Raw genomic sequence first — 23,280 nt, 5'->3', positions numbered from 1 at the left:
CCTGCCACCCCTTCGGCCTTCTACACCTACACACTGCAGCAGACACCAACAGAATTGCCAACAGCTTCCGGTGCTGTGTATATATGATTTTTCAGCAGCAGTGAACAAGACGAACAGTAGTCGGCCCTCCAGGGAAAGCTGCCCTGGCACCCAATCGCCTCTGGGCCCCTCAGCTTTCAGGGGGGCCAATCTCAACCCATGATAAGTAGTTAGGTGTTTTAAAGACCACCTTACGAAGAGTACTGTCCTTCGATCCAGTTCAGTGAAGACTTAAGCACAACCTCATCTTCGTGCAGCTGAGACATCATGCCAAGCCCAACGTATAGTGTGAAGTGAGTCTGTGAACTACTGACTGCTGCCACTTATGCGTGGGACTTCTGCCTTAGCAAGGGCTCCAGGTAGATCCAAAATCCCACTCATATGGCAATAATTTGGAAACAAAAAGTACCTAGTAGCAACAGAAACAAATAGGCAGAGATAATTACGTGACAAATGAGAAGAAAACCCTAGGAGTGCTCCAGTAGGTTCCTAGGTTGTGAGCATCTTGAGGGCATCTTTTCACTGCATGCATAACTAACCTGCTCAAAAGAACTCTGCTCAGACTTATCAAACTACTAGCATTTTACATCTAAATATGGAAACCTTTTTGCTTTTAAAATTTCATCTTGTGTCCTTTTATAAAACACTTAGACTATTAACAATTATTAACTCTAAAATTAAAAATAGATACCTTTTTTTTAATAATAGTTACGATTTCAAAGCTGGATTGCTATCCTGCTGAGGTCAGGCCAAACGTTGGGAAAACATAAAATGGTATTTCTGCAATTCTGATTGAAGTACGTTGACAATGAGAATCCTCTACCTTCTTACCATTGGGAAGGTCAATTTCATACATGCCGTGTGTTTAGTGCAGCATGAAGGCAAAAGAGGCCTTACAGTTGCTACCTCCCTTCAACAGTGCCAGAGTCACACAGTAGAGACATTGCAATGATTATGACCACTAGAAGGTCCCGGTAAACATCAAGCAGAGTGGAAGAAGAAGGTGACTTTTGGTATGATGTTTGAATTATTTATCTCCTTTCCTTAAAGGCAGATGCTTTCCGCAGCAGTAATCCCGACACCTGAGTAATAGGAATTGAATTTCTAATCAAGCTAAAATGCCCAAGTGTAAACACAGTGCCAAGTCAGAGATGTGCAGCCCTTTAATCTATCACTTCCTGGGAACAACAGAAAAAAAAAATTGCAAGTGTGTTAGAGTTGTGGGAAGAGAAAGGACAAAAATTTTCATCAGAGAAAGAATCTGAAGGCAGGCTAGATGGATGAGAACAAATCACCCTGGCTGGCTCCTCAGCTCTCTTCCTCATACTGCAGTTCAGATCTGTCTGTCTCCATGGCTGGCAAAGCCCTCCTTCAATGGAGATGGTGAAGTGATGATTTGCAAAACCCATCCTTGGTTTGACTGAGTGGAAAAGGAACAGTAGTGACAGGATGATGAAATCCTGATTGTTCCTTTTTAGACAATCTCACCAGTAGTTGAATAACCTCACATGATAACTTGTTCCCTTCTAGAGAGTCTAATTTGAGTGCTTTGCTTCCCATATTTCTTAGTATTGAAGCAAATGACAACTGGATCTGGAAGCTTTCTTATGAAAAGAAAAGTAAAGAAGAGTTTCCCTTGTTCTAGGATTATTGGCTTGGGATAGGTCCCAAGCCACAGGCACTTCAGTCATCGAATGAGTCAGTATCCTCTGAGGATGCCATTAATAAAAGGCAAAACATACAACCTTAATTTAGTACATATTTTGTTCTTAGCATCACTCAGCCTCATCTTTTGATGTTTATTTTTTTAATGTTGACTTTTTCTCTGAGAAGGGATTCACATATTTTTCTGAAGATAAGAGGAAACCTTTTCCCAATGCTTCTAGACAAAAGTTGATTTACTAAATGTACATACAAAACTTAACTACTTGTTTCTTTCAACTAGTAAAGTTTATTTAGGTCAGTCAGTAGCAAAGGCTGCCCTGAATTCAACCAGGAACTTTTATTTTTAGTCAAGACAAAATATCCTTCAGATTTGTTGCCACCAAGAAATCTAGTCTAGATCAGACTTTAAAGATTGCCTCTCCCAGCCAAGGCTGAGTCTTCCCGCCATATTAGTCTGCAGTAGATGAACAGTGGCTGCAGAGTTTTACCTTTGCACAGAGCAAGGGCTTGATTTCCTGAAGTTTTTACACTGATAACTGTGACTAGGAGGAATGGCACTATTCTGCTCCCCCTCCAGATGCCAGCCGAATATTCTGCCAGATTTCACTTCTGATGGTTTCCCTCCATATGACTAGATTACGCTGGGATTATCCCATAAATACGTTCGCCTTGGCTTCCTCTCTGAAGAGGTTTATACTAGCTTTTGAAGCCTTTAAACTTGAAGGAGAATTTGCACTAGATGCAGAAGGGAGTAGTTGTGTTGCAGGGTTTCTAGAAGGGTTTGGAATGCTTCTGAGCAAAATATCTCTAGCAAAGATTCAGTAGTTTTCTAACGGAAAAAATTACTGACATTATAACTGAAGGGCAAACCCCACATACACCACACTGTTATATTAAAACTTCTACCCACAAACACAAAAAAAAGAAATCTTTCCAGCTGTGGAATTCTGAACTAGTTATGGGGAAAAAAAACCAACCAAACAAACAAAATAAGGTTCGTTATTCAATATATTCCATTGTATATATCTGGAATTCCTCCTATTTGCAGCAACTGGGCAGTAAAGGCAAAAAGAGATGATGTTCTGGTAGTGCATACCCACAGTTTGCTGTTTCAAGAAAGAATTTGAAAAGATCTAAATGCAAGTTTTTTCCCAGTTTCCATTTGAAGGCCCATTGGAATTAGGGGGCTTGCTACTGTCGTGTTGCTGAAGAATACCTGTTTTGCTATGGTATTTGTTACTCAAATGTTAACAACTGCATTTATGGAATTGTTTTCTACTTTATTTTCTGTTTACAGCTTGCTGCTGCATCCTGTGCAAATCCTGTAATTCACTGACTAGGAAAAGAATGAGCATTGCTACAGTTTTATGGGTGTTAGGGGAATGGTATACAGTAAAACAGTTGGAATAAGAATCAAGGGAAACAGAAGATGAACTCTCATATATCCTTTTACAAGCCTGGCACTAAACATCACTTCCATATCTTTCCAGTCTACTAACTGTCATATGTGGCAAGTAAACACAAACACCAAATAATGCTACAGGCAGACTGCATACCAAGAATATAGCTAGCACTGGGCTTGCTAACTTCCCTAGCTTCCTCTAATATCTCACGCTGGAGTGCTTGGTATCTGTGTACACAAAACAAAGGTTTTCCTATTTCTAAATAGGGACCTAAACTACCTCAGCAGCCTTTGATTCTATTCTGGGACAACAAACTGATGTAAGCCAGGAACTTTGCTTTTGTTTGTAACAAAGAAATGGCATGTTTATTCACTTGAATGCAACCAGTAAATAAGCAAACCTATAAAGTTATAGCTTGACTGAGACCTAAACACACCTTAAAATCATGAGCAAATAACATATCAAAGCAAAACAAATGTATTTGGATGAAAATTTAAGCTACCAAAATTGAACTTATCACAACAATGCAACACCAGAGATTTTGAGAGGATTTCAGGCAAGATTTGTTAAGTTGCAAATGTGATTATGCAAGTATACAATCATCAAATATCATTTTTGCATTACTAAATGCAGTTTTCAACAAACTTCAAAAGAACATCCTCCTCTGTAATGTATAGGTTCGCAGTATTCTGAGTGTCCCACTATGACTGCATTTGTGGAAAACTCTGTCAGGCTTTGAAATTAATATTTAGCTCTCCTGGGCTATGATGGAATTTCTTGATTTCAAACACAGGAAGGAGTCTAGGGGCAAAGGGAAAGAATATTTCTTACCGTGGCAGATGCATGGAAAGAAACTTCTAACAGAAGAGCACTGACAGAAAGTATCAACTATCCCTCAGGCTGATAGAGTCTTACATAGGTAAAAGGAATAAAATTTCTCCAAAGTGCAAGAGACTCTGAAGGTTGCTCCTCCTGGCTCCTTAAAGCCGTGACCTGGTATGAGGAACAAATGCTAGCAACAATGCAGAGCACCCTTCTCCTTGTACATTTCTGTATTCCAACAATATTTGTTTGGAAGGTATTTATCTGAACCAGCTCAAGTAATTGGTCAGAATCAAAACTTTTTTTCTAACGAGGTTTTGTTTTAAGAAAACAAAAACAAAACCAGAACATAAACCAAAAGAAATGTTTCGAACAGTTCCCTCATTCCCCATTCTCTGCACCGACCCACGGAAACATAATGGCTATGCTACACAAGCAGAGTGCAGCAAAGTAAAAGTGTATCCATAGAGTGAAACTTCAGGCTGAGGGCCCATTGTCCATGCTAAGAGCACTTCAGAGGCTGTATTTCAGACAAGCACTAGTCTAGTCCTATGTCCTGACAACTCTTTAGTTACCAGGACTGTTTCTGGAGCATATCTTTTAGCTTAATTTCCCACGGAGGACGCAAAGTTCGCATGCTCTGGGACTGCTCCCCAACATGAACCAAAGCATGAGAAGTGGTAGAGACTGGAAACTCACTTCTAAAGGTGTCAAGCTACAGCACTAAGGTAGGTTTACCCTTTGCACCTGTCATAGCTGAGGGAGCAATAAATGGTTGGTAGAGAGCATGGACATGGCTTAAACTGGTCTGACATGTCTAGTGAGAAGGCAGCCTTTGATTTACATTTGCTGGCTGAACAGCAGCAGAGGCTTAAGGTATGACTGGCCCTCACTGGGCTTTAATGCCCTTTCCCTGAAGATTTTTCCTTCCATGGCACTGCCAGGGGCAAGGAAAGAGGAGTGTTCCTTGTTTGCCTAGGGATGACCTAGTTTAAACTGTTAGGGGAAGTGTTTTGAACTAACCTGGCTTACGTGGCACTGAGGCAGCAAAGGTGCCCTCGTGGGTTCCCCTGTGGGCTCTACTCTGCAGGAGGTGACCTTCAGAGATATGCTGAGATGTTTTGCACAGGCCTAACTCCCTGATAAATGAACACATGCATAAATTGTGACTGCAAGGTTTGCAACTACAAGTTGCCTTCACAGCCTTGTCTTTAAACAGGTTACATAGGTGAGGTCAAGGAAAATGTATTCACAATCTGATTCGAAGTAGATGAGAAAAACTTGTATTTCTTTTTATTCTTTTTCTTATGTTTTCCCACTGTATTTATCCCTTAACTGACTCTAAGCTTTTTGATAGCTTTTGTCTGTCACTTCTCTGTTTTTTTTCCAGCAGGTATCTTCTTGTGATAAACCAATGCCCCCATACAATACAGCTCTCTCTTTGTTGGCATCTTTTCTTAAAACTATATTCCAAGCTGATAAACTGAATTTGAATGAATAGGTTGCAAATAAGATTGCAAGAGAAGACAAGCTGGATTAAAAGATGCTGTTGATGACTGAGTGCAACAGCAATCTTAGATATCTGAGATGAAGGGTCAATGAAGCTCAGACAGCCAGGAGTGACAGAAGCTGAATGTAGGGAATAGACTGCCACCACAAGCATCGATGCTGCCTGAAGGGCCCAGAATGAAGCAGGCCACTTCATATGAGGGATGGAGGGAAGAGGTAGATGAAGGATTGTAAGCAATGAAGAGAAAGGCTCTGCAAAGGCAATGCCTGGGGGCTGAGTAGAATTCAGGAAATGGGTAAAACCATGGGAAGTTAGACAGTTGTCCATCTTCATATGTGTGCTGCCAGCTATTGAATGAGGAGATAGCTCTGTGTCATTGGGAAAAAAAGTCTGGAGTCTGTGAAATTGTATATTGAAATCTTGTAATAGAGACTTCTTATGTGGAAAATAAAACTTAGAATCTCCCAGGTAGAGGTTCTGGTAAGAAACTGAATATAACACATACTTAATGGCCTTTACAAGACCCCAAGTTCTAAATGCAGTGGCATATGGCAATCCAGCTCCATGGTAACAGTTTTGGATCTGTACATCCTCAGCAAGGGATGGGCCCACCATTTTGGATATGTGGTTAGTCCAGCAGGACAGAAAAGTATCACATCTGTAGTGATTGTTGGGTGGGACTTCTGCAGGTTTTTTTCTCATCTAGGACTCCAGAAAAGTACTTGCACTGCAACTACAGTCAAGTGAATTAGCGTGTAAGAAGGTCAAAATAACTGAAGAAGCTGTTGGGATCCAGAAAATAGAGAGAGAATGATGAAGCCAAGCAGATGTCTCCCAGCTTTTTTTCCTCATTCTTTTTGGGAGCTTGTTTACATAAAAAGGAAATGTTAAAATTGCTTTAAGTCACAGTAGCTATAAATGAAGCTCTTAGAAAAATCTGTCAGCTCTTCCCTTTTTATTTATTTATTACTCATAAAGGTTAATAAATAAAGTTCATCTGTGAGTATGAATAATTGATCCATTGCTTGTCATGCTTAAGAGCTAGGCTCATCCTGGCAAGTAGTTCAGGACCTAGAAGCACCTCACATCTCACAACTGCTAGTCAGACAGTCAGCTCATGGTACAGCACATAGAGAAAGTTGGCTTACTTCAAGCAGGATTCAGAAAAAGTAAGGCTGTCCAGCCCAGTTGTTGGGTGTTCACCTGAAGAGAATTCGTTAATTATTTTGAAAGCTATGACCATGACCTGGAACTGGCTTTGAAACCTGAGCACATGTTTGTGAAGCAGTCATAATGGACAAGAGCATGAGGAATCTGTGTCTTTTGCTCCGCACAGACCATGCCAATTTTGGCTGGAGCAGTCTCTTGTTTCATTGCACCCCCCAAAACTGGTGTGGTAGAAAACTGGGTGCTGTGCTAGCAGCTAGCAGTCTTCCTGTACATTTTAACCTACTACAGAAACATCTGTCAATGCCCAACATCTTGTCTACCAAAAGTTAAACAGCTAAAACCTGACAGGAGCTCGCGAGTATAAGAGCAGCCCCAGAGTGGGGGTAAAACTCTTCTTCTGGAGTAAGTTTAAAGAAACAGGAATTCTTACCAGAAATGCAAATTGTAAGCAAAGCCACTCTAAAAATGATGCCACTCTAAGCCGTGGACAAAGACACCAATGGGAAAAACCTGAGACCAGATTTTGGAGATAGTACTGGAGGAAACAAGGCCTTGAGCTGTGAACAAAGAAACACACTGCCTCATTTTGGTGAGAAGAGAACTTAAATTTAGGCTCCTTTTAATCAATAAGTTCAAATTAACTGAATATATAATTTAATTCTTTGACTGAAATCAATCCACATGCCTGATAGAAGGGATAGCAGTCCTGTGGGTAAGGCAAATAACCTACTTCAGTGCCATCAGTAGGGAAAGGAAAACTACAGAGGGTGGGAAAAGCTTTTGTGCAATAAACCTGTCAGGTATGCAAAAGTTGAAATCACTGAGTTTAATGATAGGACTGTGGAAAAACAGCAACTAAAAAATTAAGTAAGCCAAGAAAGGGCAAAATCTCAAGTGCACGTCATGAAAATTCATCAGCCTTTTAAAAAAATCATAGAATATAAAGCTTTTTAGCATAAAGATGCCTGCCCCCCCAGATCTTGTATTAAGATGGGAGCTGCAGAATGAATCTTTGCTTACTGAACTGACAACAGGATTTGTGAAATGCACAGAAATTGTCATCATGGACAATCAGACGCAGTGAAGACAGGGACTTGCAACTGCACAACCTGTTTCGTTTCAAACACAATTACTGTCCCTGAGGGCACTGCCAGTCCTGACCATCCTTGCCCACCCCCAAGGGCTCCCCCCACCTCCCCATGGCCCGAGAGCCCTTGGCTGGAGTGATAGGATGAACCCTGACTGCTAGGTACTGCCATTCACCCATCCACGGTACCGCCTACACTCCCAGCCCCAGCAGCCACCAGTTCCCGTTGTGCCCTGACAGCTTTGCTAGATGAAAATGGGGGAAAAAGTTACTTTGAAAAAAGGACATCTAGAATTTGACCAAGTGTGCTCAAAGTACTGAATGAGTTAATGGTTTGTTGGGATTCAATCATGTCTACAAACTTTGTATTAAATGCAGGTGCAATAAATCTTCTAAAAAAGGCCCTACAAATTTGGTCTGTGGAAATTCCCTGTGAAGAAACACAGCTCAGGTGAAGCATATGATTTATAGATAACTGGGCTTCAGTCAGTAAGTTGGTTTTGCCTCCAGAGCAGAAACAGAAAGCTGCATGCAATGTGTTAGAGTTGTTGATAGAGGCAGGAGTAGTTTGAATACGTTTTAAAAGTTCAGGGTCTTACAAAAGTTCCAGCTGCTAAGATTACTTTGGGACCTAAGGAAGGAAGAGACGTCTGTTTTCGTCAGACACTTTGGTCAAATACGGACTTTAGTAACTACTGGTGGAGGGAAAAAAGGTCAGAAAAATTGGGTGAAGATGAGACCTGGCCCATGTAATGCAGTAAATTTAACTGAGGAATTCAAAAATGGCCTAACAGACCAGCTGAGAGCAAACCTGATGTAGCAAATGCCAAAATTGTACTGCACAGAGCAAGACAAGCAAGCTGGAGGAAAGGGGCCCAAGGACCAACCACCTCACCACCAGCTACCCACACAAGGGGGGTAAGATCTTTACAGCCAGTGAGGAGGTGTCTCATCAGGGAGGTGGAATTAAGCTTTTGGTCCATTCCTGGTCGTCACCCAGGCTGAAAGCTGAGCCGGCATGCATGTGAGCAGCTTCAAAAGGAAGTAATTTACCTTAGGCACACAATAAGTGAAGGAATTTCTACCAATTAAAAGAAAATTGGAGCCGTGTAGAACTGGCCAAGTCTCCAGATGTTCATGGAGCTTTGTACAGTGTATCTGTGGGGTTTTCCAAATTCCAAAACAATTGCATAAAATGAGTAAGAGACTAGTTTGGGGTCATTTTCAGAGTGGGAAAAGGAAACACCATGTTTCAAAACCCCTCTCCTATGAAACACAGATGCTAGTGCTTACAAACTGTGAGTGGAACTGACACAAGAAGACAAAGAAGGAGAGAAGGAAAAAGCTTGTCGGAGTGATCATACGAACTGCCCTTTCCTTCCCCTCTGCTCCCTAAATCCCTCTTCCTAGATCCTTCCTGCAGCTTTGCAGTTGTTCTAAATCTTAAGAAAAGTCTCAAGAGTTTTACAGTCTTTTGCAATGCATCCACGCCACAGGAGAATATTCGTTCCTTCTGCAATGTATTTACAGGCTGTGTAAATCTGGTCCTATTCTATTGGTAATGGTTTCTTGTAGTTTACTCAAATTCTCATTTAAAAAAACCCCACAGGCTGCTTTTTTGGACAACGGATTCAAAGTTTTCATGAATTCCTACATCAGTTGTGCTTCATAGACCTTAGTACATACAATGCAGTAGCCAGACGTGCACTACATTCCAAGAACATAGTGTCAAATAAAGTATTGTATCAGAAGTCAAAACAACTTAATAAATACCTCCAATCTGACTCAGCCCACTCCAAATTAGGGCTTGTCTGAAAAGGGAAGTTTTATGGCACAGTGACTGTGGAAAAAAAACCTGTTCCCCTGGAGTAACTTTGGAAGTTCAGAATAGAGTTACAGAGCTTCTACATCGGAATTTATACCATATAATCTACATCAGAATAACAATTTATGCTAACTCCCATGTGAGTTGTCTACTGTGCAGACAGGTGAATTCAGGTGAAATTCTCTGCAAACCTTGAGTTTCAGAGCAACTGCAAGAAGGTACAACCTGTTTACCTGGGAGTAGACATTAGGAGGGCTGACAAGAGAAGTGATCACCCTGGCAGCCCTCAGGACGTTATAGGGTCTCCAAGGGGATCTCTCCCAGCTGAGCTTGGCAAGCTGCAACAGGGGTGCTGCCTGAGGGACTCTGCTGGGCTACAAGTAAGCTGGAAAGTGTTTCTGCTTTTTCTACCAGGAGCCACTGTGGCTGGCCACAGGAAGGTGAACTGGGGAGAGCTGCTGGTCTATAGCAGATGGCCATGTCTGAGGCTATCTGCCCAAAAACATTCCCCCCACCTTGTTTCTGTGTGATGGGGCAGGCAGCCACGAAGGCTCTAACAGGTACCTGTTTGGCAGAAAGTCCCTCTTGTGCTGGTTTATCCCAGTGCTAACCTTGATGGCACAGCAGTTTGTCTAGATGTCACCATGTGAATATCCAAGACTAACACAACTCCGCATTTACATGATGTATCTCAAAGCCAAACCTCTTTTACATGCTCTCCTCATTCAGATAATTTTTTTTGACACAAAGGTGAAAGAAGAAAGGTTTTCCTTGAATAGTGTATGTATTCTTAAGCTTGTTGGTTTTAGCGGTGCTTGTGCTCTAGGCATTAGCCATGACACTTCAAAAAATGAGAGTTGCACTCATGATTACTTCTACTACCAAGGGCTTGGTAGCATATCATTGCTTATATGTTCAAGCTCCCAAAGCAGTGGTAGGAATTCTGCCTGCAACCGAAAGATAGAATACTACATTCCCTTTCTTTATGGCTGTGACTTATTTTTAATACATTTCTTTCTGCAATGTGAAAGAAATAGGCTGGTATCTGCAAGATTTGATTCTCCTTTGCTGCGTTCCTTGTGCTGTTACTTACCGTAGGGTCAGTGCAAAACTATGAAAAAGAAATATCTCCAAAACATCAACACTTTATACCTGCCTTGCACGTATAAAGTAAAGGGCTGGAAAACTATATAGAGCAGGGCTATTTTCATCTGCACTGATGTCTCAGTGAGTGGCTGTTCCAGGATGTGTTTAGGAAAGGAACGGCTGAGGAGAGACCGCCACACACTTCCCCAAGGGCTGCCTGTCCGCAGCGGAACTCTGCAGGTGCGTGTTCTTTAGCAACACCTGCCTCGGGCAGTACCTCCCGCCGGCTGGCGGAGCTTTGCACGGCCGTGTGCTGCCGAGCACGGGAGCGGAGCCCCCCCCACACCGGGGCGAGTCCCCGCTCCCCTTCCACCGCCCGCACTCCTTTCACTCCGCATTCGGACGCGGCTTCCCGTGCCACGAGCAGCCGGACAGACGTTCCCAGGGCCGCCGCGGGAGTAGCACCGGCGGCAGCGGCGGGACGGGACGGGACGGGACGGGGGGCGCTGCCCTCGCTCCGGCCGGGGCGGGGCGGGGCGGGGGCGCGGCTGAGCGCGGCGCAGGGAGCGGCGCGGCCCCGGCTCCGCCTCTGCTCCTGCCCCGCCTGGACGGGACGGGGCGGCCCCGGGCAGGAGCGTGCGGCGGCGGGAGCCTTCCTTGTCCTCCTCCTTCTTCTCCTCCTCCTCCTCCTCGTCACCCCCTCCCCCGGCGGCTATGCGCTGCCGGGACCGCCCGGCCGAGCGGCGCTGAGGGGGCGGGCGGACAAAGGCTGCGGGCTGGTGCCGGCGCTGGGGCGCGATGGAACGGCGCGGCGGCTGAGGCGGCTCGGTGGGGCCGAGCCGGGACGGGCCGGGCGGCAGCGGCACATGGTGCACGGCTGGGGCCCGGTGCTGCGACCCGCGGGCGGGCCGAGGGGCCACCATGGACAACTTCTTGGCGGAGGTGAGCGCGGGCCGTTGGGATCTCCCTCCTTCTCCTCCAAAGTGGGGCCGCTTTTGTGGTGCAGGATACCGGCAGCAAAGCTGCAGGGGGCTCACGAAAAATGTCGCGTGTGCGTTCCTTCGAGGGCTTCGGTTTGCAGGTATTTGCAGGAGCAGCCCCTCGGGGAGCGGGAGGCAGGGAGGGAGCTGCGCCCCCCAAATTCCCGGCCTCTCCGAGGCGGAACTCGCGGCCTCCGAGCTGGAGCGGTGCTGCCGCAGCCACTGAGTGCCCGCAGCCGGGCAGGCGCTCGGCGCTAATTCGGACTTATTAGAGCGGCAGTGGATGGAGACGCCGGTGCCGCGGCTCTGCCCCCACAGCCCTTCGTCCACCGGCGGCACCTCCCGCCCCGCGCGAAGCGGGGAGCCGTGGGCGCCCGTGCGGTCCCTGCCCCGCTCCCTGCTGCCGGCGGCGTGGCAGCCTCTGAAACTGCGCCTGGGGATTCCTCCTCGGGGGTTCCCTGCGTGAAACCCGGGGAGCGCGCTTTGTCCGCCTCGCACGGGCGTGAGAGGCTTCAAACGAGGGAGGTTTCAGAAGCAGGGCTGCCGTTGGGCACTCTTTTCTTAGGGTCTCTTTATTAAGTGTGTGTTAGTAAGTATAGACGAAATCTTCTGATACAAAATGCAGAGTAAGGAGGCAGAAGTCTTGAAAGTTTTTTGAGCTTTACCGTTGTCTTGTGGATCTTGGTGACTTCAGCGTGTCGGGTGAGGAAACCAAATCAAAGGCTCCTTGCTACTAACTGTTTGCTAAAAGTGGTATTTGCTAAAAGTCTGAACTTGGGTCCTCTTCTGGTCCAAGTTAGCTGAATTTTATACAACAACATTTTGCCGGATCAGTTCAGCCCGCCTGAACACAGCCTTATGAACATAAGGTGTCCGGGATCAATGGCTTCTGTGTGTCTGTGTTGTGCCTGTAGGTTGCTGGCAGAGCCCGCGTCTGGCTTGTGACTTCTGGTGACTGCCTGCACGCTTGCTTTAATTGCACCTCTTGCCGAAGCAGTTGCACTGTCAGGGCTGTAAATATAGGCCAGGCATCTGTTTTACAGAGCTGTGATTAAGCTGCAAAACTGTCCTTTGCCCTCATGAAATAACGTCCCTCGTGTTCTCAGGGCTGCTGTTGATGCTTCCACAAGAAAAATAGGTGATCTGTTTACTGAAATAATAATTAGTCAAATAAAAGAAGGTCATACACTTTACTGCTTGTTGGCTTTTCATTTGTCAAACAACAAAAGTTCTGTCAAGTGCAATAAGAAGGAAGAAATACAGGATTAGCTTTGAAAAAGTCTGAGTTAAGTGGTAATATTACTTTTTTTTTTCTTCCCTGTAGAGGATATAGCCCTCACCTTTCAAAACCTTGCAAGCCATGAGCAATATGGTAATATTAGCCTAGCCTTGCAAAATTAGTCTGAAGAGTCATTTGCTCCAACACAAAGTACTGTAGCATGCCCTACATAAAGGTGAAGAAGAGTTTTCATGGGTTTGACTCCCCTATTAGCCAAAATTACTTGCTCCAGGGAGAATGCAGATAAATTTTGCCAGTCTGTGTTACCATTTCAGCATGTATTTATGTTAATTTGTGGTTGCTGCATGTGGACTTTGATCTTTCTTAAGAACTTTGACTCCCTTTCAACATGTTGGTATTACTTTAAAAGATCAGTAAATATAGCACCTTGACTTTAATCTGCATCCAAAGTCCCACCCATAAGTATAAACATTTTCCTTTCCTCACACCAGAGCAGAGCATATGTAAATGGCATATGGGGAACGTGAGGCACAATAGCAGAAATGCACTGGGCTTGACCCAGCTACTACAGAAGAAATGTCTGTTGAAGGCACTGGATTGAGCCACTAGGTAATTTAATTTGTGTGAGGCAGACATCCTGCAGCTGCTCTTTACAAAAACATTTGCTGACTTATCTGAGGGAACTACTGTTCTTGTTAAAATAAGTCCTAGTGTGTGGAAGAAAGAGGAAGCTGGATAAAAGGCACAGGTAAAAAGCCCAGTGTGCTCTGCTGTGGTTTATCAGCAGTGTAAGTCTGCTGATATAATTATATTTTGGGAGAAAAGCTGGTAGTGAGAAGGGTATATACTGGCACTTCACAGGGGTCCTCAGTGTGAGCAAGAAGCCCCTGTTCACAGCTCTGGAGGCAGGAGTGTCTTTTAATCTGGCTGTTGCAGAAAAATATTGAACAACATAAAGGTCTTATAGGAAAAAAACCCCTGCATTATTATAGATGCTAATTGTAACCTGCTTTCAGTATAGTGTGATGCTCACTGGAACAAAATGAGGCAATTGAGTAAAACACCTCTGGAGTGCAGGAATGTGTGTCACAGGGGAGGTTGGAACTTGCTACCTTAAGTGAGGTGTGGGATAACGCCAAGCTCCTCCCAGTCACCTGGTGCTGCCATCATCTGTGACTTAACAGCTTTTTGATTCCTCCATCTTGCTGCCCAGTTTCCTTTCTTTACTATTTCTTAGTACTCTTAGCTTTTATTCTTACAGGACAACAACTTGTCATACTTTTCTCCAGGGAGCCTTGATTTCCATCCCTGTCCCAATTTTCTAACTCAGCCAAATATAAAAAAAACATGGCTCTAAGTAAAGAATTAAGCCGGAAGAGTTTGCCCTGGAACTTACTCCCCAAAATGCTGAAAGATACTAAAGCGATAACAAAATTGCATTCTGAATACAAAGGAAAAGTGTTTTCTGAGGCTTTTAAAAAAGGCTGTTGATTGGTCTGTACTACATTACAGTCTTTGAAGAAAGGTTGGTGGTAGAATTTTAACTTTTTCAGTATATATACATAGTCATATTTGCATATCTTAAGTATTAAAACCTGTAGAAATCCCGGAGATCCATATACAGAAATACAAGTATAGATATGTGCAATAGAGCCATTTGGCTATGCTGTTCAAAACAGCCTGAAAAAATTGTTCCCATATGTTTTACCAACAGCTAGGGTGCTCACAGGGAAGCAGTTTCCTCTGATAGTTGAGGTCAGACTTTCCCAGTGAGAATGCATCCCTGCTAAAAGGGGATGTATCCATCAGGGAAGGAGGAGAGTAATTTCCAGATGACAAGGAAGACAAGGAAATTTTGTACAAAAAAGGTAGGAGAGGGAAGCTCATACTGCCTTTTCAGCATCTGAAGTTCCTAAGCAGTGCTTATCAGGGAAGCAGGGGAAGTGGATGCAGAAGTCAGTTTTATCTTCCTCCTCTTATGTAGTGAGTCACTTTACCCAATACATATGGTGTGTTGGACTGAACCATGGTTGCTGTCCATGTCACAGGAGGACTCTGGCATTTGCTGGCCCAGCTGAGGTCAGAAAGGGCTTGAGGTTGGGAGGAATTTCTGTAGGTCATCTTGTCCAAACCTGCCCTCTGAGCTCATGCTCAGCTCCTGGGGAGCTTGCAGCACAGTGTGCGTAGCAGTGGCTGCAGGGATTGTTTGGGCTTAGCTGCTGCCAAACTTAAAAGACAAAGGATTTCCCCTGCCCCATAATTTCACAACTGGAGGAGAAAAACTGTCTCCTGCCTTCTGTCTAGCATGTCTGGGTAGCTGATGTTGAAGGAGATAATTATAAAGGCATCACCATCATAGAAGCTAATGTTCCTCCAGTGCTGCACAGGTGTTTATTTGGAACTGCAGGGTAGCCTCCTTTTAGGCACAGCAGATATTATGTGTCTGGCATGCTCTTATTTTTAGGAATGCCATTGGTACCTCGAGTTCAGGAGGGTTTCCTTCATTTCTGCTTTCCACAGTTGCACGTTTGCTTGTGTACCCTCTTTTAAGGAAAGGGCTCCCAGTATGTGTCCTGAAGAAGCAGGTGTTAAACTTCACTCTGTTGAAAGGATATGGGTCAGAAATTTGAACTTAGCTTCAGGGAGCTGTCAGAGGAGATATCTGCTTGAACCTGGAAGCCTTTATTTCAGTTATGCAGCTTGCAGAAAACTTTTCCTTGGTGCTCCCTTGCAACATCTGGAAGAACACAGCGTCACAGCACTGAGTCCTTTGAGGGCTTCACCGTCTCCTGCAACCAAGTGGCTTTGTGTCGGGGTTTGACCTATCTGGATGCCAGGTACTCACCAAAGCCACTCGTTCTCTGCAGCTGGACAAGGAGAGAAAATACAGCAAAGAGTTCATGGATTGAGATAAGGGCTGGGAGAGATCACTCACCAAATACCGTCACAAGCAAAACAGACTTGAATTGGGGATATTAATTGAATTTATTACCAACAAAATCGGAGCAGGATAATGAGAAGGAAAATAAATCTTAAAACCTTCCCCCACTATTGCCTCCTTCCCAAGCTCTACTTCCTACCCTCCATCAGTGCAGGGAAACAGGGAGTGGGGGTTATGGTCATTTCATCACAGATTGTTGTGCTGCTGCTGAGGGAGAGGAGTCCTTCCTCCACTCCAGCATGGGCCTCCCACGGGTTCACAGCCTCCACTCAGACATCCACCTGCTCCGGCGTGGGTGTCTTCCATATTCTCACTCCGCTTTTCTCTGGCTGCAGTTACATCTGCCTAATAACTTTTTACTTTTTTCTTCTTAAATATGTTATCACAGAGGTGTTACCACCATTTCTGATGGGCCCAGCCTTGGCCAGCGGCTGGCATTGGCTCTGCTGGACATGGAGGAAGCTTCTAGCAGCTTCTCACAGAAGCCACCCTGGTAGCCCCCCCACTACCAGAAACTGACCATGCAAACCCAATACACCTTGGCACTTAAAGAGAAAATCTGGTGATGCCAATAAATACCTGTATTGATATACATGGGTTCTGGCTGTGCTGTGCAGCATAGTGTACCTGTTTAGGACAACCTTGGGCGTCTCCCCAGTTTTCATCTAGAAGTGTTTTAATGATAGCACAAGCACAGGTCTGATGTTCCAGCTTTTGGTATTAGTGTAAGCTGTGTAGCTTACACCAGCAAAGTTGCCTTTCAACTGGTGGGGCAAAACCATCATCCCATGAGCAATGGCATAAAAGGTTCTGTTTCTGGAGAGCTTCTGAGTGCCAAATCCATGCCAAGCAGAAACAGTGACTCTCTTGGCTGTTGATGTTGGCTGTGTTCTGCAAAGTTTCTGAACTGTGACTACTTCTCAGATTTAGGTTTTTTAAAAGCTGATTTTTTTTTGTCGACAGTTATTTTTAGTTTAATTAGAGTGCATTACATTTTGAATAGAAAATGTTTCAAGAGAACACAGGAGTACCTTGCTAAGTCAGAAAGAAAAGAAAGTTTTTGCAAGTTTATTTCTCCAAGTTGGAAAACACATTCAGCTCATCAGTAACACATCATTGTAACTGCCCACTACACGTACTTCACATGTGCCTTTCATAAGACAAATTTGTGCAACTGAAGCATAGTTGTTGTCGCTGGGCTGGAGCCTAGCAACCCTGCTGGCATGACACATATTGCAAAATGACACAAGAATTCTCTTAAAGCTGCAAAATACATAAGTATTGAAGTTGGCAATAGAGGCTCTACGTTGTGCAGGGTCTGCTCATGTTTTTTTTGATATGTTCAGCCAGACTTCAACCAAGAGATAACTGTGAAACCCACCGTTTCACAGGAAACTTGGCTGTTTCTGAGTCTTTGGTTGTTTTTACTTTCTAGTGACATCTCACTGAAATGTTACTTCTTTTTTGGTCTTTTCCCTAACTGTATGTTTGTGTTAGCACTTTGTGTGTAAGCTATTTTGCTCTAACAAGATTTTCTTCTTTGTGTGTTTTTATTTGGTGAGCGCTGTGTATGGGTGATAGTGAAGGTTGCAAACCTCTTCAGCTCCTTTTTGGGTTCAGATCTGTTGCACAGCCTGCTGCCTGGTAAAAGGGAATTGTGTTTGAAAGCATGGCCAGTCCCAACTAATTCTGAAGCCGAGTGGCATGGGCTTTTACCAGAAATGCTCCACATTTTTATCCATGATTCTGTGATGGCAGGAGAGGATCATATTGTGGGAGAGAGGGAAGCAGAAAGGAAGGGTAGCTTGAGATATCTGTGTCAAATGGAGAGTTTAGTGTGCTGGTCCAAAGAGTAACCTGAGAAACCCTTCAACCTTTCAGTGCTCTTGTTGCCCCAGTGCGCCTCAAAAGATAGAATGAAAAGTTTGGGGCCCCTTATCAATAATTATGCATGGTTGTACCATGTTGGGCTTCTTTGGTGGTGATCTTGAGTTTTGGCCAGGTATGACCAATATAGTCTCATTAATCTGTTTTTTGGCTTTAGAAGATAGCTGGAGGAAAACTGGTAGGTCCCTGGCTCTGTATGCAGATGCATATGTGTGAATATTTGTATACAGTGTCACTGTGTTTGAACAGAAAAATCCAGACCTGACCCCTAGCAAGTGAATAATGTGCCTCCTTTTTATTTTTTTTTAAATTTCAATATGGATAGTGAATATTGATGTAACTTCAAAAAAATTTCTAGCAAGACAAATGTGTCTCGGGTGGGTGCAGACCTGGTGGAAGGTGTAGCAGCCTCCAGCAAGGGGCAGAAGCAGCAGCTCCACCCCTTGAATGTCCAGTGTTTTGACTGTGTGCCCATCACAGTTCTGGAGGGAAGCGTGTCCTCTGGGTAGTTTTATCTCACCAACCTTTTTGGCTGTGGGGCCAGTATTTTTCCTTAGTGAATCACCATCCCAAACTGTGGTCAGAGCCAGGAACATAGTTTTGGGTGGAGCACCAGTAGAAGAGCAGGAGGTAAAAAGTCACTTTAAATTAAGGCTTCAGCTGAGGGGGCAAAAAAAAAAATTACCAACCTTAAGTCACTAATTGTGGCAACTTTACAAGTTTTGGGATGCTACCTCAAAACTTGCCAGATTGATTATGACTTCAGGCATGTATCAGAGGGTCATGGCTTAGGATCATCTCATTTCTCTTGACTTTACTGATATTTATTATTATGAGACATTTTAAAGCATGACTGAGACATAAAGGAGGATCGTTTGGTGTTAGGATGACAGCTAAGGGCAAATTACTGTGTTTTAGGTATTATTGGTTCATTTTTGCATGGTGGCTTTTTTTTTTTTTAATTATTTAGAATTTTCTAAGATAGCCTATATCTGAAATCTGAGCGTTATCCATTGGCCATATTTACTGTAATGCAACTTTGTTTTGGACAACACCCTGATTCAGAAAGGTTAAGTGGATTATTATTTCCTTAAGAAGTCTAAGTAGCTCAAAAGCTCCATTCTTTTAAAGACAGAACTTTTCAAAGTAGGATTTCAGAATGGAAATTATATTGAATATGCTCCAGATCTGCCTTGTGAAATAAACTATATTCTTACCGAAGAAGAAACTACAGCTTTGTTACATGGAAAGTATGAGCATTAAATGGGAAAAATATACCGGGAAAGGTTCATTAGGAGACAATAACGAGTAAAGATTTCCTTGTATTTCTAAAGGTTTCTGTGAGAAGTAGGAGGATGTTGGGGGAGAATATACTGTCCACTCCTAGACTCATTTCTGCCAAGTCAGTGATCAGGATTGTCATCTCAGCTAGGTCCAAATATCATTTATGCTTGTTCCCGATATCCTCAGCTGGGACAGCCAGCGAAGGGGTGTCTGTCAACTTTTCTGTGGGGTGGTGTTCCATGGACACCATGACTGACCAGACACTCTTCCACTGCAAACCAGTGACTGACTGGGGAAGGCTGCTGAGCTGTTTCAGCTGTAAACATGTCATAACCTCTGCATGTTTTACTCATGCAGAGGTTTTTACTCATAAATACTTGCTCTCTATTTAGGTGCTGTTTTCCTTTGTGGCCGAGTGGCTCGGTCTAGCCTGTGAAAGCCTTCTTATTTGGTAGAAAGTTTAGAGGTTTGTGTTGCCTTTTTTTTCATCAAAATCCCAAACATGAGTGATGTTGGAGTAACCTGATAATACGTTTTTCCTTGTTGAATGGGTTATTAGGGGCAGACACAATTTTGATTCACATTGGAAGCATGGCTGAACACGTTGGGTTGTGTTTGGTTTTACTGGACAAAGTTATTTCCATTTTATGTAAACTCCTCTGTGGAGGGGTTTAAAACACAATTTCTATATGAGATCTTGTAGTTTTTCCTAGTGTGAAATTATTCTTAGGTATTTTTCACCAAGGAGTAGCCACAGTCAGTGGCTGGGACCCCCTCTTCCCCCCCCCCCCCCAAGGAACACTTCAGCCCTTTTAAGGCTTTGAGAAAACGTTTGCAGTTAACCCTGTGTATAGAAGGAAGTCTTCAAAAGTGAAAGGTTCTGGTCACTTGGATGGTTTTCTAAACTTGCACTGAAAATTGAAATGCAGTACACTTTAAGCTGGATTTCTTATATGTCTCAATGACGTTGTCCCCAGTGGGTAAATATGAGCATATTGGAGCAGAGCCTAAATGTGGGAGTTGGTGTAATACTTTTTACTACTTCTAGGATTAATGGCATGCTGAAGGAAAACATTCTGGAGGGTAGACTGTACTCCTGTACCGTCCAGTGGCCTGCCAGACTTCAGAATTTAATAGGGTTCCTGTATTTGTATGTTAATACATTATAGCAAATACATAAATTGCTTCAGTGAGCCATTTTGCCTGGTTTATGGTATCAGACTATTTTTTCTTTGAAAGTATGTCATCTTCATCTTGTGGCAAGCTTCACTAGAGACTTTTGACTGAATATGAAGCTAAGGTGAATGTTCAAGTAATCAATATTCTTTTTAATCCATCTCTTAGGTGGATTAAATGTTTCTATGATTTTTTTTTTGTTTTCATTCTGGTTTGTTCCAAATGAAGGAAAGAGGAAGGAAGACAGCAACAGACTTCAGGGGCCAAGCTGTGCCTCAACACCTGATTCTGGTTGACAGCATGCAGAGGGAGAAGGGCTGTGTTGGAGGACTCAGGAAATAAAAGACTAAATGCCCTTTGATGTGTTAGTGTTGCCTTTTCCTATATATTCTTGGGAAGTTATTCATAATCCTTTATTATATGTCAGTGATACAAGAGTGTGCTAATACAAGTCTGTTTTGTTTTGGAGAATGCCCTTGAGGGAGTTGCTGTAAGGACACACTAGCACAGGAAAGTGTTTGGTTGTTGCTTTTTCCCCTGGGGGCAAAACTATGTTTGCACCCTGAACAAGTTTACCTAAGGGCATTTTATCATGGCACATCTGCCTCTATACTGGGGTTGCCATTAAAAGTACTGAGCGTCTTTTGGGTTGTGTTCTCTGTTCTTAACTTCTTGACATGGCAATGCTGGTAGAGTGGCACCCTGCTGCCCAAGCCTGCTATCATGGTTTCAAAGGATTGATTGTGGTGCCTGTAGCGTAACCTCGGGTGGAGACCTGAGGCTCAAATTGTTGCTGAGTCCCAGCTCCCAGTAACTTCACCCCAAATCTCTTGTTTCACTTTCTCTTACAAACTTTCAAAAGGCTTTAGAAAACTTTTGATGAACTTTCCAGCCTCTGGAGAAAAGTAGTTCTGGAGAGCATTTAGAACTGTGAAAGTGGTGCTACTGGCAAAGCCCTGTGTGGTTTTCTTGTTGTGTGCAGCACACGTCTGTTGTCCTTCCTGGTCTTGCTGACAGAAGGGCAGGATTTATCTGGAAAGATTATCATGCCTTCTCTTTTGCATTCAGCCAAACTCCCCTGGTTTTGGGGACAGGAGATAAGAGAAGTTTATTCCTTGTTTTGAAAAAGTATTGATGTTTATAGCATTATCGGAAATAGATTATTTGGTCCTATTTTAGTTACTGTTGTTTAGTGTGACATTAAAATGTTTTCTCAGATGAAGTTAAATATATTTGTTAAGAGAATGGGATTGTTTTTCTTATGAAGTTGTTTACCTTGATGAAAAGTCAATTCCTTTTGTTTAATGTACCCGTCTGGTTTACAGAAGCAGCGGAGATCGTTTCTATTTGACCATTTTAGTGGGTCAAAACCCAACTATGTATCTTGGTTAGGGAATATTTTTACGTGCTTCAGAAAGGAGCCAAGTTGGCAGGACAGTGGAGTTCACATCAGGACGAGGAGTTGATGCTCATTCTGTAGGTCAGACTTCTTGCTTTGTTGGTCATCTTCTTGGATCTCTTCCCCTTATTAAATATAGACTGTGGTTTTGTGATTAGGGTTTATCTCCTCATTACAGCTTTCTGGTGATGGGTACGCTGATTAGGTTTGTTTGGTGTGTCCAATCACTTAGTATATTCCCTGGAAGAAAATAAGAGCAGCGTTTACAGCAGGGTTTTGAAGGGTGGCATTTCCTGCTGCTCTTCAGACCGTGTACCAGGAGGAGTATCTGATGAAGTGAGCTCTTTGTTCTTGAAACTCCAGTTGGATTCTGCTCTGTGATACTTGATAAGCTATTTCAAGGAATAAACATACGCAGCAACTTTGTGCTAGAAAATGTAATTTGTGCAGCAGCCCTTTTTTCCCCCCTGAAATAACATTTCTAATATTTTGCATGCCAAATCTGAGAAGTTTTAACAGTTGATAGATGGGATTTTGGCATAAAGTTACACAGCACTTAAAGCAAAAGGCTGATTCTCTATTTGTGTTAGTTTTGAGAATCTCTGTTCCTGATTTCTATTTCTGTCACACCATTTCTGCTGTCATTTTGCTTTGGTAATCCAGTACCTTAAATGACTAGGGCTTTGGTACAGTAGTAAACTCCCTAGGTTTTTCTTTAACAGAAGCCCATGAAAAAACTGAATTGCAGTGTGATGAAATAGTTGTATTAAACTTTTACTGTGTAGTTACACCTTTGTCAGTAGGATGCCTTTGTACCATGCAGTTAAGGTGGAGATGTCATCAGTAGCTGTTGGAGGACAGAAAGTGGTACCCTATTCTATGTATTTTCTTGTGAGCATCCAGTGGTCCTTTGTTGTTGGCTTGTTCTTAGCCGTTCTTAGAGTGCAAAGGGAAAGCATTGAGTTGTGGGATCCTTTTCCTTCAGATAATGATTCAACAGTTACTATGTTCCAGATGCTTCTCGAGTCAGGCAAATACAAACTGTAGTTCTGAATTTTGATTTCTTGAACTTGTGTGCCACTTAGAGAAACACTCCTTTATATTGCTTGGAAGTATTTGATTAAAAAGTGCACAATTGCTTTATACAGTCAGAGATGCCACAAAAGCTTTGTCGTTTTCCTGGGATTTTTTTTTTTCTACTGTAAAGCATCAGAGGTTTTGATAGGCAGCATGAGCTGTGGCTGTCCAGGAGCACAGGGACGTGTCTCCTGCTCTGCATGTAGGTGGGAGTTGTCCCTCGTTAGGCAAGAAGAGTGGGTGCATATGAATCGGTGGCTAAATTGAAGGGACAAAAAGGGCTTAAGGCAGCAAAGGTCCAGACAACTGCACCAACAGGTCACAGGTCATGCTGGGATGGCCCCAGGCACTCCTGGGGAGGCAGAGGAGAGGAGACTGAGCAGGAGCAGATGCTTTAGCAGGATAGCTTCTCAAAGGGGTCTTCTTGTTGGATGGGACAACAGTGACTGAAAGGTACTGCTTTAAAATGCATGAATTAAACTTTTTTTAGCTTTGCAATTCCTGTCAAAGTTGAAGAATAATCTTAAATTGATGTTGTCTGGCCAGCTGGAGGTTTTCCACCTGTAGGTTTTGAGTGTGTATTTGCTGGTTAGGTGTCTGATATTATAGAATCATAGAATATCCTAAGTTGGAAGGGACCCACACGAATCATCAAAATCCCGGCCCTGCGCAGGACCACCCAAAGAATC

General features: G+C 43.5%; 1 protein-coding gene across 1 annotated transcript in view; it reads left to right on the top strand.

Moving 5' to 3' along the window:
• Positions 1 to 11,442: 11,442 nt before the first annotated feature.
• MYO10 (myosin X) overlaps positions 11,443 to 23,280 on the top strand; it is a 161,569-nt gene continuing 149,731 nt past the window's right edge. Inside the window, exon 1 of the mRNA XM_032712055.1 lies at positions 11,443 to 11,549. Within this exon, the coding sequence (XP_032567946.1) occupies positions 11,529 to 11,549 (21 nt within the window). The 5' untranslated portion in view covers positions 11,443 to 11,528. The remainder of the gene's footprint in view (positions 11,550 to 23,280) is intronic.

Source organism: Chiroxiphia lanceolata, chromosome 1 (genome assembly GCF_009829145.1).
Source record: "Chiroxiphia lanceolata isolate bChiLan1 chromosome 1, bChiLan1.pri, whole genome shotgun sequence".
NCBI classification, from domain to species: domain Eukaryota; kingdom Metazoa; phylum Chordata; class Aves; order Passeriformes; family Pipridae; genus Chiroxiphia; species Chiroxiphia lanceolata.
Note: the sequence above shows the minus strand (reverse complement) of the source record. Positions and strands in the feature narration are given on the sequence as shown.